The 12,295-nt window shown below is 41.6% G+C and overlaps 1 protein-coding gene across 2 annotated transcripts; it reads right to left on the bottom strand.

The window, feature by feature from the left end:
• Positions 1–1,003: 1,003 nt before the first annotated feature.
• On the bottom strand, positions 1,004–11,066 carry LOC4339268 (TNF receptor-associated factor homolog 1a). Of its 2 annotated transcripts, none has more exons than XM_066310650.1 (13): positions 10,858–11,066; positions 10,233–10,450; positions 8,526–8,637; positions 7,678–7,766; positions 7,531–7,599; positions 7,318–7,447; positions 6,736–6,894; positions 6,273–6,633; positions 5,948–6,057; positions 5,491–5,647; positions 3,652–4,064; positions 3,380–3,572; positions 1,004–3,016 (listed from the first exon to the last, which is right to left on the bottom strand). In XM_066310650.1, the coding sequence occupies exons 2-13, from the start codon at positions 10,408–10,410 to the stop codon at positions 1,202–1,204; spliced, it is 3,786 nt and encodes a 1,261-aa protein (XP_066166747.1). In that variant the 5' UTR covers positions 10,411–10,450; positions 10,858–11,066; the 3' UTR covers positions 1,004–1,201. The 2 variants fall into 2 exon arrangements, with proteins under 2 accessions (XP_066166747.1, XP_015639513.1); XM_015784027.3 differs by having other exon boundaries at positions 10,905–11,066.
• Positions 11,067–12,295: the final 1,229 nt, after the last annotated feature.

The following is a 12,295-nucleotide window of genomic DNA, read 5'->3' as shown; positions in this document are numbered from 1 at the left end:
TCTGGTTTCTGGTCCGTCCCTGACCTTGCCCCCTGTCGGGTGGGCCCAGAAATGATTTTGTCTCAAAGTTTCGGAAGGAAAATAAAAAGGCAACCGTTCTTAGCGTCAATGATGCGTTGGGTCAAGAAAATTATTAGAGCTTGAAATTCTCAAGGAAGAAAACCAAACCATCATTAGCACAATAGCACCAGTGCAACGGCTAAGGCCATGTTTCTTTCAGTTTATGATTATTATAATCTAGATTATTGAGTCAGATTACTATAAGCTAAATTATTATAATCTATAGTAGAATAAGCGGTTAGTTGTTTCTTTCCTAAATTATTAGAGTCTAGATTATTAGGTTTGCAAGTCTAAAGAGGGAGTGGGGTGGCATGGTAGGTAATTTTTCATCCAATAATCTGGAAAAAGCTCACCTAAATGAGCTTATCAGATTATAATAAACTGGACTCCAGATTATAATAAGCTACTTCAATAAGTTGTCTATTTCTTTCAGCTTACTCCTAATAATCTGGATTATAATAATACCAAGCTGAAAGACAGGGCTAAGAATTGGAACACAGAGAAAAACACAGTAGTGGTCAGCATCGCTGATTGCCCTGATAGCGAACTTGCTTGCAGAACGAGTATGATGGAAACGTAAATGGACGTTTGCGTTATGTTTTACGACTGGTAGATTTTTGCTGAGAACCAAGTACTGGAATGGAGTTGCATATACCTACTGCTATGCAGTAGCAGGTCTAATGTTTGTTGCCCACTATACTCAGGAGTCAGGTCAAAGACTAAAAGTACGTGAACATGGGGTAGACTGGACCAATATCGAGATCGGTAATATACGATTTGGTAGTAGGTGGATGGCACCTGGGGGCGAGACTGACCTAAAAGGGCCAAAAACCAAACCACCCTGCACCACCTTTTGAACGGGACTCGTCAAACTGGGTGACCCCGTTGTTGACACGGTTCCCAGTATTTCTTCTCAAAAGACCATTAGGAAAACGGGACACAGTTGATCAGAAAAGCACTCGACTTAGCATTAACCAGCCTAAACACGGCGAACGCTTTACAGAATGCAACCCTTTGCCCTTTTGGAATTAAAAGTTTGGAATTACAGGCCATGACACGGCTCAGACCCAGACTGAACATCTATTACAGGTAACAAGCATTATTTTTTTTGATTGCAAGACTGTATACAGGCGTCATCACGTTACCAGCGACCGTTGGCGTAGCGGCGATGGTATAGAGAGGCTCCATTCAACTCACTAGCCAAATTGGTGTAGTCCGGTATTTGCTGGGGGTATCCATTTGTACCAACTGCATGGTTCATCGATGGATTAGGAGAGCCATTCAGCCAAGGCTTTGATGGACTCATGTCAGACAGGCCATTAGAATAGGCATCCAAGGAGGGAAATTGTCTTTCCCTTGTCCCCTGGAAAGCACTCATGTCATAGGCCCTTGAGTATCCCTCGTCGTAATATGGCTCAGTCAAATTAAACCGCCCAGGACTGCTAGCAGAAGCCATTTCCTGATCTGCCAAATTGCCTCTTAACAAAAACGGCAACGGCAGACCAAATGTATGGTAATCATGACCAATGGACTCTGGCATACTGCCATTGCTCTGTTCCTCCTCAAGCAAATCGTTTATGATGTCAAGGTGCGGAAATTCTTCTGCCACTGGCCCCTGTGGTTGTTGCAAGAGATAATCCGCATGAGTCTCAGCTTGGAACTGCCTAGGTAGTTGCGGTCCTCCAAACCTGCTGGGTATTTCTGTTTCTGTGCCCCTTGCTTGAAGAAAATTAACATCCTTCCAAGGTTGCGGATATGCATGACCGTTGGTTGTTTGTTGGTATGTCGAGTCATCCCTCCAGAGATGTTTGTCAACATGCCTGTTAGCATTCCATGGTTGCCAGCTATCACGTGCTTCTGGCTTTCCCAACCCAGACTCCAATCCATGCCTACCAGAAAACTGATCATTCCTTCCAGCAGGAGGCATCGTCACTGACATAGTTGGTGCATATGTCGACAATGGCTGTGAAAGGGCAGTACCTTGGCCCAGAGAGGTTGACTGATATGCAGTAGTTCCTGAGGTTGTACCCCGCCCATGCTTACCGATGATAGCGTTACGGTAGGTTTGTGGAATGTAAGCTGGTGCAGAAGGGGAAGGATCATTTCCTGATCTTCGAGTTGCTTCACTCATTGAGCGCGAAAGCAATGTGGAAACTTGTACTTGTGTAGCTGGTACAGTTGATCTTGGGGCAGGGAACACAGGGGCACTCGAAGGTCTTGATGCTGTGACAGTAACTTCAGAAACTGAGGGAGATGCAACCCTTATGGCAGCAGTCTCTTCTTGAGCTTCAGAATTAGAAGTGGTAGAAGTTTGTGGCAATTCTGAAGAAAGTGAAGCAGCTTTATCAACTTGGGGTAATCTTGGAGGGACTGGGACAGGTTTATCAATTTGAAGTGATCTCACTGAAGGAAGGGATGTATCTTTAGCACTTGGTGGTGATTTGGGGGGAACTGGACAAGCTTTTTCAATTGGTGGAGATTTTGGAGGAACTGGAGTAGCATTACCAACTTGTGGAGATTTTGGAGGAACTGGAGCAGGTTTATTAATTTGTGGCGATCTTGAAGGAAGAGGAACATCTTTCTCCATATCAACTGGAGTTGATTTCGAGCAATTAGCAGATGCTCTATTGGCTTGCAATGTTGGTTTTGGAACATGATCTTTATTTGAAACTGGCTCAACTTTTGTCTTGGCAAGGGCCATGCCAGATAAAGCTTCAGTACTCTTTGTGCCTGGCATGACTGAAACAGATTCCTCTGCCACGCAATTTGTCACGGGTTCATCCTTATTTGGTGTTCCATTAGCTTTTGCATCTGTTGTACCTTCTGCAGACTGCTCAGGGCTCTTCACAACATCAGGTGTTTCATCCAAAGGACTGGATGAGGGAGATGAACCACTCGTCTTTGCTTCCATGGCTTCAAAATGAGCTTGGAGAAGTTTTCGCCCCTCCATATTTTTCTGAAACACACAGATTAAAGCAAGTTATATCCATTAATAAAAAGAAAATGGAAGAGCTGTTTAGTCTGACGAAAAAATTGAGATTAAAATTCATAGACTCCAGTCATTAGCCATAGGCATGAAATATGGAAGACATACTTATATTGTTTACCTTTTGTAATAAATTTTAAATATGAATTGCACAAGGGTAATGGGTCGAAAACAAATATTCCATACAATCAACATATGTGACACTCATCCCATTTAAAAACAATGCTCATAATATAATCCGTGGAAGGTCGTGCATATGACCAAAACAGAGCAGCTGGACTTCACATATCACAACAAAACAAAGGCAGTTAACTTTTCAAGAAGATGTATCACCTCATGTAGACGTTGCCCCAGCTTACGGAGTTTATCCTTCAAGGTGAGTAGAACGGTATCTTGGTCCAACTTTGCAGATGTGCCGCAACTAGAACTACAACGAGCCGAACCACCAGTAGAACTCGAGGGAATACCCTCACCTTCCTCAGAAAAGCTGATAATGCTTATGCCCTTGTTACGCTGATTTTTCCCTCTGCAGATAGTTCCAGTTAGAGCAGATGCCAATTTTACTAGCATCACAATGCAAGCCTTAGAAACTAGAGTTCACCTACCTATTTGGTGTCATGCGGTTCTTACTGTCTGACAAATTATTTCCTCTGCTATGAGTGCCGCTTGCAGCAACAGAATCAGCCAGAAAGACTGGTGAGTTAGCCTCCATAGAGGAGGCCTTCTTTACCTTTTGTGCATTGCCAGTAACATCACTCAGTCCATTCATTTGTCTAGGATACTTGTCACCTGAGTCTGGTCGGTGAGCAATTTCTGAACTATCTAGATCACCTTGCCTATCTGAAGCACCTTCTTCCAAGTTTTCAACCTTTGTTGTCACTTCTTCGGCCTGCTTTGATGATAAGCCATCACTATCATCAATCGCAGTTTCATCATGAAGTCTTTCCAGAATCTTTGCTTCAAATTTTTCGTCTCTTTCCTTGTCTTTAATCTTACGATTGTTCTTCTTTTGTTTGGCCTGAAAAGAATGATTCAGCATTAGTGGAAAAAACAAGATGATACAAGAGAAAGAAACATCGCATCAAACTATTAAGGAGAGCTAAGGATCAAAATGCATATAAAATTATAGAAATAGAACACAACTGACATGATGAAATGAAGCTATGTAGTGACCCTAAATAAAGTAGGTTGAGGTCTTCAAAACCATAAAACTTCACATCAGTTGTACCTGAGCAATTCACACTAATATTAAATGTTCACCCAAATATATTTTCAACCCCAGAATAAGAGCTGTTCTTCGAGAATGGCACTAGCACAAGACTTCAGAAGATAATTCAATGTTACTCAGGACTAGGAGCTAATAACATTTTTCATTTGGAATGTCACAAGGGAAACCCGATGCTAGGGTCGCACAACAGCAGTAAAATCAGAGAATAATAAAAGCCAATAATTATTATTAAGTGTCATGGGCTTTGGGCCGGGAGTCCTAGGCCCAATGGAAACGATATCCATCAATATAAGTACGTAGCTTAGTTGGATAGAGTCACGGTCTGTTAGGATTGGGTTAAGGAGTCCTCCATCTATATAAGGAGGGATCCTATCTCAGGTCAGTTAGGCATTAGATCAAGATTTATTAGCGCCCATCGGCCCTGCCTTCTTGGTGCAACGGAGAGCGACGTGCCGTTTAGGTTCAGGGCCATTCCCTGTTCTTTCCTCTATTATGATCCAATCTATTCCCCTTCACCCGTTTCATCCCAAATAATCCTAGCACGTGATATTAAGCTCGCAACAGAAATATGCTAGTGCAGCAATAGTAATATGGAACCACGAATCCATGATAGAAGAAACTATAAAGAATATAGTTCCTGAGTAAATTGAGATGACCAAGAATGGATGCCTTACAGGCTACGCTGGACCCTGGCCAAGTATCTGTCCAGTTTGGACAGTTTTATGAAAGGTTGCATTGGACCCTGGCCAAGTGCAGTACAACTCAACATGTGTTTTTAATTTCTATCAACTTCAAAATAAAAATCAGAGTACATACAATCAGAAAGTTTCTAAACAGCATCCAGGAGAAAGCAGATGCAATTTGACCAAATAAAACATCCCAGAGGCTGGTTCTAAGCATCAACTACATGGAAAATTGCTCACCACAACTTGGCAGTAGAAGCAGGGAAGGATGGAAATGTGGAAAATATACCCTAATGAAACTGCAAGATATAGGATTAAATATTTTCTTTTGTGATGCATAACCTAATTAAATCAAATCACAAAAGTTGTAAATGCTGACTCCAAAAATCGCTAAGCAATTTAAGTTCAATAACTATTGGGTACGATAATCGCTTATGAAGCTTCTAGCTATAGTTCTGCTTCACTATTGAGGCACATAGAAGAGCCAATATGATACTCAATATAATAAAACTAAGGTCTATAAAGAATATGACCTGTTTCTTCTTTGCACGCTTATCTTTTTCATTAGCACCACCCCCACGCTTCCCCTTCATCTCATTTCCAAGAAGCCATGCCTCTTCCTCCTCCTCTCGAATTAACTCTTCTTGTCTCTTCAAAGCAACAGCTTCTTGGTACGCAACTTCAATTCCACTGACAAATAAAGAGCACAGTAGGACTATTAGGTAGCTAACAATTTGTCTAAAAATCTATTCTGTTTTAAGTTAGAAAAATGTATATGCATTAGCTTAATGCAAAATTCGTACACGCAGCTTTCTAAAATTTCGGTAGTTTGTCTGTTAGAGAAGTCTTCGAATTTTAGAGGTCAAATAATTTCATTCAAATGCCCAAGGCTCAACATAAACCACCCACAAAGCCTAGGGATCGACTATTGGTACTGGCCAACACTACATCGGTAACCAAAAGAAAATCAGCCTAAATAATTCTTTTTACCTGAATATATGAGATAGCACAAATGTTTCAAGTATCTTCCGACCAAGCTCAGTTAGGCGTCTTTCCTCGCGCTCCATGGAAATTTTGTTAACCTCACCAGAAGCACCATCCTATGACAGTGAGAATAGTAAGACAGACTGCAAATCCAGTAGAAAAACCTCTACTCTGCAATAAACCGATCACCAAACAACTATGCACAGATACAATACAAGAAACTCACAACAAAAAATATTCCCAATATAATATATCTAGGAGCATAAAGATTTATACTGAGATTATTAAACAGGGAAAAAAATCATGCTTCAATCATCAAAGCAATCCCTACCTTCATGCGACTCTGGGAACATTTGTCATCCTTTGGAGACACAGGTTGACAAGGCAGTGGTTCTAAGGCTGCTCTCTCAAGCAAATCTATAACATCACTGGCCAAAACAAACATGTCCATGTCAACATGGATCATGGGTGCAGGCAGTTCATCCAAATCAGCTATCGTTCTCCCTTTCTTGCCCTTGCTCTGGTATTCAAGCACCTTCAGGCCCGTATACAGAGAATCCATCACTAATGTTGAAGTAACCTCTTTCTCCACAAAAAAATGCTTCACTAATACTTTTAATATGACATCAGTCTTCTCTCTAGACATCCGATGCCTAGTACTTGGGTCAATTGCTGACCAGAAAGCACAAAAACTGAAAATCCAATAAAGATCTCATTTCAATAGGCAGTAATTAAAGAAAAAATACTTTGCTTTTTATTGCAGCATATTATATTGGAATAGCTGCTAGTCAAACCTGGACCATCTCATTTTGTCCTCAATCAGCTTGCTAAGTTTATTTCTTCGTTCCTCAACAAAACGGCGGTATATTGACTCGATGTTTGTCGTATAAACACGGAGCAATTCTCTTCGATAAGGGCGATCGAGGCAACGAAATGGTTTGTCCACCTTCTCCCTTACATATTAAATACAGCAGTATGATGTTACATGATAGTTTGTAGTCAATTCATATCAACAAGAAACAGAAGTAGGCAAACTATCTAATGTATACAAGTGATCTTGCTGGTCTGTATGAGCTACAAAACGCTAGGAAATTAGAGCAAAAAAATGAGAAACTGGAATAGATTAAATAAATTCCCACCATGGGAACATCACAGTAGAATCAAAAGGAATGCAATTGAATAAAGAAACAATGCTTTGAGATAAATTGGCAGACTACCTGTAGAAAATTCAAAAATATTGTTCCCGCGATTAGGACATGAAGCAATAAAGACAGACATGCTCAAATGAACCAGCCTAATAGATTAAGTAGACACGAATTGGAAGCACCATGATACAAAGATTAGCTACCAATTGTTCGCACTGACAGATTAGCTACCTGATAACTTGAACTTGAGCTATGATTTCAAGAACATCATCAACAAGAAAGCCATCCTGAATCTTCGACAACTCCATAAATTTTTTCCATCCCCAATCATGCTCCTTCTTCCAGAACTTATGCAAAGTATCTACAAAATTTACTTAAGACCTGAAGCTCAAGAAGATAAGAATGGTAGCTTCCTAGGAAGAGAACAAGCCAAATTCCACTCACCGGAGTATTTTACTTTCTTAGGATCTATATTGCCTACAGCTATAGTGAACTGCGCAAAATGACTCCACCCTGAAAGTGTAATACTAATATGAGATATTAGGTCCATGGTGCACCATTAGATAGCAGCAAAGACTACAAAAACCAAACCTGGGAGAAGTTTGTCATGATTAGCAACACAGAGAAAAAGTGATAGGTGGTTGGAAACATCACATCCTTGAGGGTATACAAGAATATACCTGTAAAATAGCAAGCAGACAAAGTAAGGAATAAGTAAATAGGCATATATAAATAACAAATTTAAACTGGAAAGAGACAAGAAGCTCTTAGATTTGTTCCTATGGCCCTCAGCAAAGATTCCTGAAGCAAACAATATTTGGTGGTCATGTAAGCCAAATCCCTAAATAAATATCACATGTTGACCAGTATGCAGTATGCTATGTTTACAGTTGTTTCTTTTTTTTTTTACATAATAGCTAAAGCAGAGATAACAGTGTTCAAACCCAATAATCATCTAAATGAAATAAATGGCTGCAATAAAGAAAAGTAAACCTAACAGTTCACAATATTGTGGTGGCGAACATAGGGCAAAGAAAGCAGCATCGTTATCCAAAACTTGTTAAAGATCTTTTTTCAATTAAGAAATCACAGAAAACAATTTTATAATGCCCAAAATCGTGCGAGTTTACATTTCCTACATAACAAACATTATGTCAAAAAATGCATATAAGACAGAATTATGCGGTGTTTGTATATGATTGCATTGCATGGAAAGGAAACATGGTGAGATGAAAATTGACAATACCATTCTCTAGGCACCAACATAAGAGGAAAAAGAAGGCATATTTGCAAAAAAGTACTAATGTCTACAGGATAAAGGTTATTCAAGAAAAAAACTATCATGCGGAATTTTATTTTGGGAGACAAAAGGATAGCATAGGAGGTAAATTGCAAAGCATTGGTAAATCATGCATAGCAATGGTCACCAAGCCTTTTACCATTTGTAACCACCAGCTTCAAATGGCTCGCTTTTCATTTCTCTCTTCTTCTCCTTTGAAAAATTTTCAATTCTCCAAGTATACCGCCCAAATAAATCTGAAGGTTTGGGGCCTGTAATGGTAGTTCAGAGATGAGGTTAAAATAGGGAAAGAAAAAAGAACTTCTAAAGGAAAAAAGAGCATTTTACTCTATAAATACTAAAATAGTTCAAAAACAGACATGCCAGGAATTGGGACTTGAACCAGGAAAGAGAGTTAAACTTATTCATGCAGCAATAGCAAATGTTGACGCTAGCATGAACGTAATTCAGGTGAGAACAGCCCGGCAAGCATGCCACCTATTTAAATGCCCTAATCATATTTACTACTGTACACAAAACATAAACTGCATCAATGACAATGAGACCAAATAACATTGTGAAGTAGCGTGAAAAGAGATGGTAAATGAATCTGGATTCCTTGTTGATAGAGCAAATATTAATTCAAAATTTGAGTTTGTAGAGGAAAGTCAAGATGACACTTGAAGGCAGCATGGAAAGAGAAGAAATAATGGATTAACACATATTAAGCATGGTATTAGGCGTACATGTCAATACTTTTCCGGTGGACATTCCGTTTTGCCTATTGGAATGAAACATTTTGCACTGGACCCATGGACCATACCAGTGTAGATTGATTGATTTTAATTAAAAATGTACCGGCAGGCATACAGCTATCTTTTTTGTACATATTGGAGTATACACAACATTTATCTAGCCATGACTGTGTTTGCAAACATATTTTGGTGCGAGTTAAAAATAGAGAAACAAGTACGAAGCTATGATAAAGGAGCATTACAAGAAATCATGATTGTCTGCATATCACAATTCTCTATATTGCAGGTTGCCTCCTAGCTGTGTAGTAGTTGTTCACAAGATTAATACAAGAACTGCGGTTCTGTGCAATTAGTAATGTTGGTTTGCAGCATGCGATTCTCCTGCTATTCAGGTTGAAGCACAGGTACCTAAATGCCTAGAAGCGCAAATTCCAGCCAGAATTTAAATGCGAACATGAACAGCATAACAGATGAAATAGGATTATTGACTGTATTATGTTTTTTTTCGAAGAAACAGAATGTTCCGGGAATTCTGGATGAAACAAGATTGTATATTTAAGTATTGCCCTCGTTAATTATGTTCCGGGAATGGAGGTAGCAACGTATGGGGTAAGTATTGCCCTCATTAATTATTTCTTAAATTGTCTGCTTCTCCGGTCAACGCACACTTGAGTACAGAGTAGCTGGATTAAAATTGTGAAATGGAGGGTGCTAACCAGAAGCAACTTCAGTTGACAATTCACGGATTTCCATAAATGACCTGACTGGACGCTATGCATTAAGGCTACAAAACCGTCTCATTTATGAGAGCACACGTGTATACTGTCTTCTGGACTCTGAAGCTACTCTGCAACGAGGACCATTTCCAGTTTCTGATCGAGATCTTTTGTGAAGTCTGGGCTGGCAGCTGTAAGGTAGATGACCCTAACACTTGCAACTGAACAAGACGCATCATGCATACAGGTGCTACGTCAACTAACTACTCGAGAATTTGTGCTATTTCCTCCAAGTCCGAACCAATCATGTTAAGCTCAAATGGCGTTGCAACGACACGGACCAAATAATTTAGTCATTATTAACACGCGTAACGCGAAGCAAGTGCATTTACTCACCAGGATCATCGTCATCACCGTCAGTGTCCCAAAAGGGCGGGGACGTCGAAGGGCTCTCGCTCTCCACCTGCTCGCAGGACCGCCACTCGGACAACGACTCGCCAGACAGGCTACGATCCTCGTCCCTCATCCCAGCCGTGCTCGCAGCAGAATCATCAGTTGCTGCAGCACAAGCCATCCAGGAAATCTTCCACTGCTTCAAGCAACCTTATCCGCAGCTGCATGCATGAACAACAACACGCGCACACTTAATAAATGCTAACAAAATCCGCGCCGGGAAATCTCCCAGGAGAAGACCCTAACAGGAATCAAATAGATTATATCACTCAAAAACCATTAACAAACCCTACCCCCCCTCACTCCCAACCCCCCTATAAAAACACTCCTACCACAATCCAACCAATACAAACCCATCCAAATCGTGGAAATTCCGGTCAAATTCAACTAAAATAAAATAAAATAAAATCGCCGCGACAGCCCTAGCTCTAACCCCGCACCCCAGAAGGAGAACAGAGCCACCCATCATCCGATCAGACACCTTCCCGACCCCCCGACCCCGAAAGCCTAATCCCCCACCGCCCACGCCCCCATACACGAACGACCCGGGCGCCCGAGTAAACCCTACCGATCTAGGTCAGCGGGCAGAGGCGGGCGTCTCGCGCGCCTTTTTACCTGCCCCCGCGGCGTTGGCGGCGGCCTCTGCTGGTCCCGGGGAGTGTGCCGCGGCGACGGCGGCGGCGGCGGCGGCGGGAGGGTGGAGATGGAGGAGGAGGAAAGGAAGGGAAGGGAATATGGATTGGGGAATTGCGATTTGTAGGCAGCGAACAGCGCGACGGAAAGGAGAGGAAAGAGAAAAAAAAAACAAGGCTCGATGAGGAGGTGGTGCGGTGCGGTGCGAGTGTGAGGTCAGGTGGAGTATGGCGTTGGCGTTTGGCACGGTCGGTCTGATCCGCGTCCCCGTCCTTCCTGCGGGTGCGGCTGCGCGTGCGGGTGGTGTGGATGGATGCGGGTGTTGGGGGGGGGGGGGGGGGGGGGGGGGCGAGGAAAACACCGGAAATGAGAGTCGGTCGGTCGGTAGCGCGGCTATGGACGATGACGGGGGTGACGAGGAACGTGAGGTTTGCGTTCTTTGCTTTGTGGACTTTCTTCCCGCTTTCCCCTTTTCGTTTTACCCGCTGCACTGCGGCTGTGCCTGTGTTGCATCGTGGGATACATACATGGGATCAATTTGGAAAGCTTTAAGATTATGCCGAGTAGTTAGTAGTCAACTTACGAGAATTCGTATAGGCGGCTGTGCCTGTGTCGCGCCGTGGGATACGTACTTGGGACCTGTTTGGGAAGCTTTAAGATTCTGCCGAGTAGTTAGTGGTCAACTTACGAGAATTCGTATAGGATGGGCTTTCGAGCTTCTGACTTCTAGTTTTATTTTTAGCTTCTATAGCTATAGATTCTCAGAATCTGAACGAGAATATGTATCATTGGAGGAGTTGGAGATTCTAGGAGAAACTATAGTTGCTAGAAGCTCTCCTAAATAGGGCTTGAACCAGATGACGGCGGAGGTGACGTGAGATTGTGAGAGGGTATGTGAGCTGCTTATCATGAAAAATTCTTTGTTTTGTCCTTCCATTTTTGTATTGTGTTTGGCATGATTTTCAGGTGGAAGCAGATGCATCTCTCGTACACAAGTCAAGCGGCTACTTGGGCTCTGCTGCATCTATACTACCAACTGCCATTGATGTTTGAAAGAAAGTGAAAAGTCACTAGAAACTAATACTAGTCGCTCACAATCAATGGCACCGCTAGCGGCATCATTGTTTTTTGTATGTCAAGGTAGAGGTGGGTTGTTTTTCATTGGCAACTATGTGTACGTGATTGTCATAACAACCTAGTCCTATATTTTATTCTATCTATTTTCTGTGTTTATCAAAATAATCACAATGTTAGGTTTACATGAACACTACTCCATAATTTCACTATTAAGATGTGTATTTTTTTAGATGTTGAACTTAGTCCATGCTAACACTGATAACAGTTTAATCCATACATATGCAGAGAGCTAGAGA

This window comes from Oryza sativa, chromosome 5 (assembly GCF_034140825.1).
Source record: "Oryza sativa Japonica Group chromosome 5, ASM3414082v1".
Lineage (NCBI taxonomy): Eukaryota > Viridiplantae > Streptophyta > Magnoliopsida > Poales > Poaceae > Oryza > Oryza sativa.
Note: the sequence above shows the minus strand (reverse complement) of the source record. Positions and strands in the feature narration are given on the sequence as shown.

Bases quoted from the DNA above. Each gene is read 5' to 3' on its own strand.
- LOC4339268 (XM_066310650.1), bottom strand. From the start codon at position 10,410: ATGGCTTGTGCTGCAGCAACTGATGATTCTGCTGCGAGCACGGCTGGG. The intron at 8,638-10,232 runs GTGAGTAAATGC...CTACCATTACAG, and splicing joins CGGTGATGACGATGATCCTG to GCCCCAAACCTTCAGATTTA. The intron at 6,058-6,272 runs GTAGGGATTGCT...TCACTGTCATAG, and splicing joins GTTCCCAGAGTCGCATGAAG to GATGGTGCTTCTGGTGAGGT.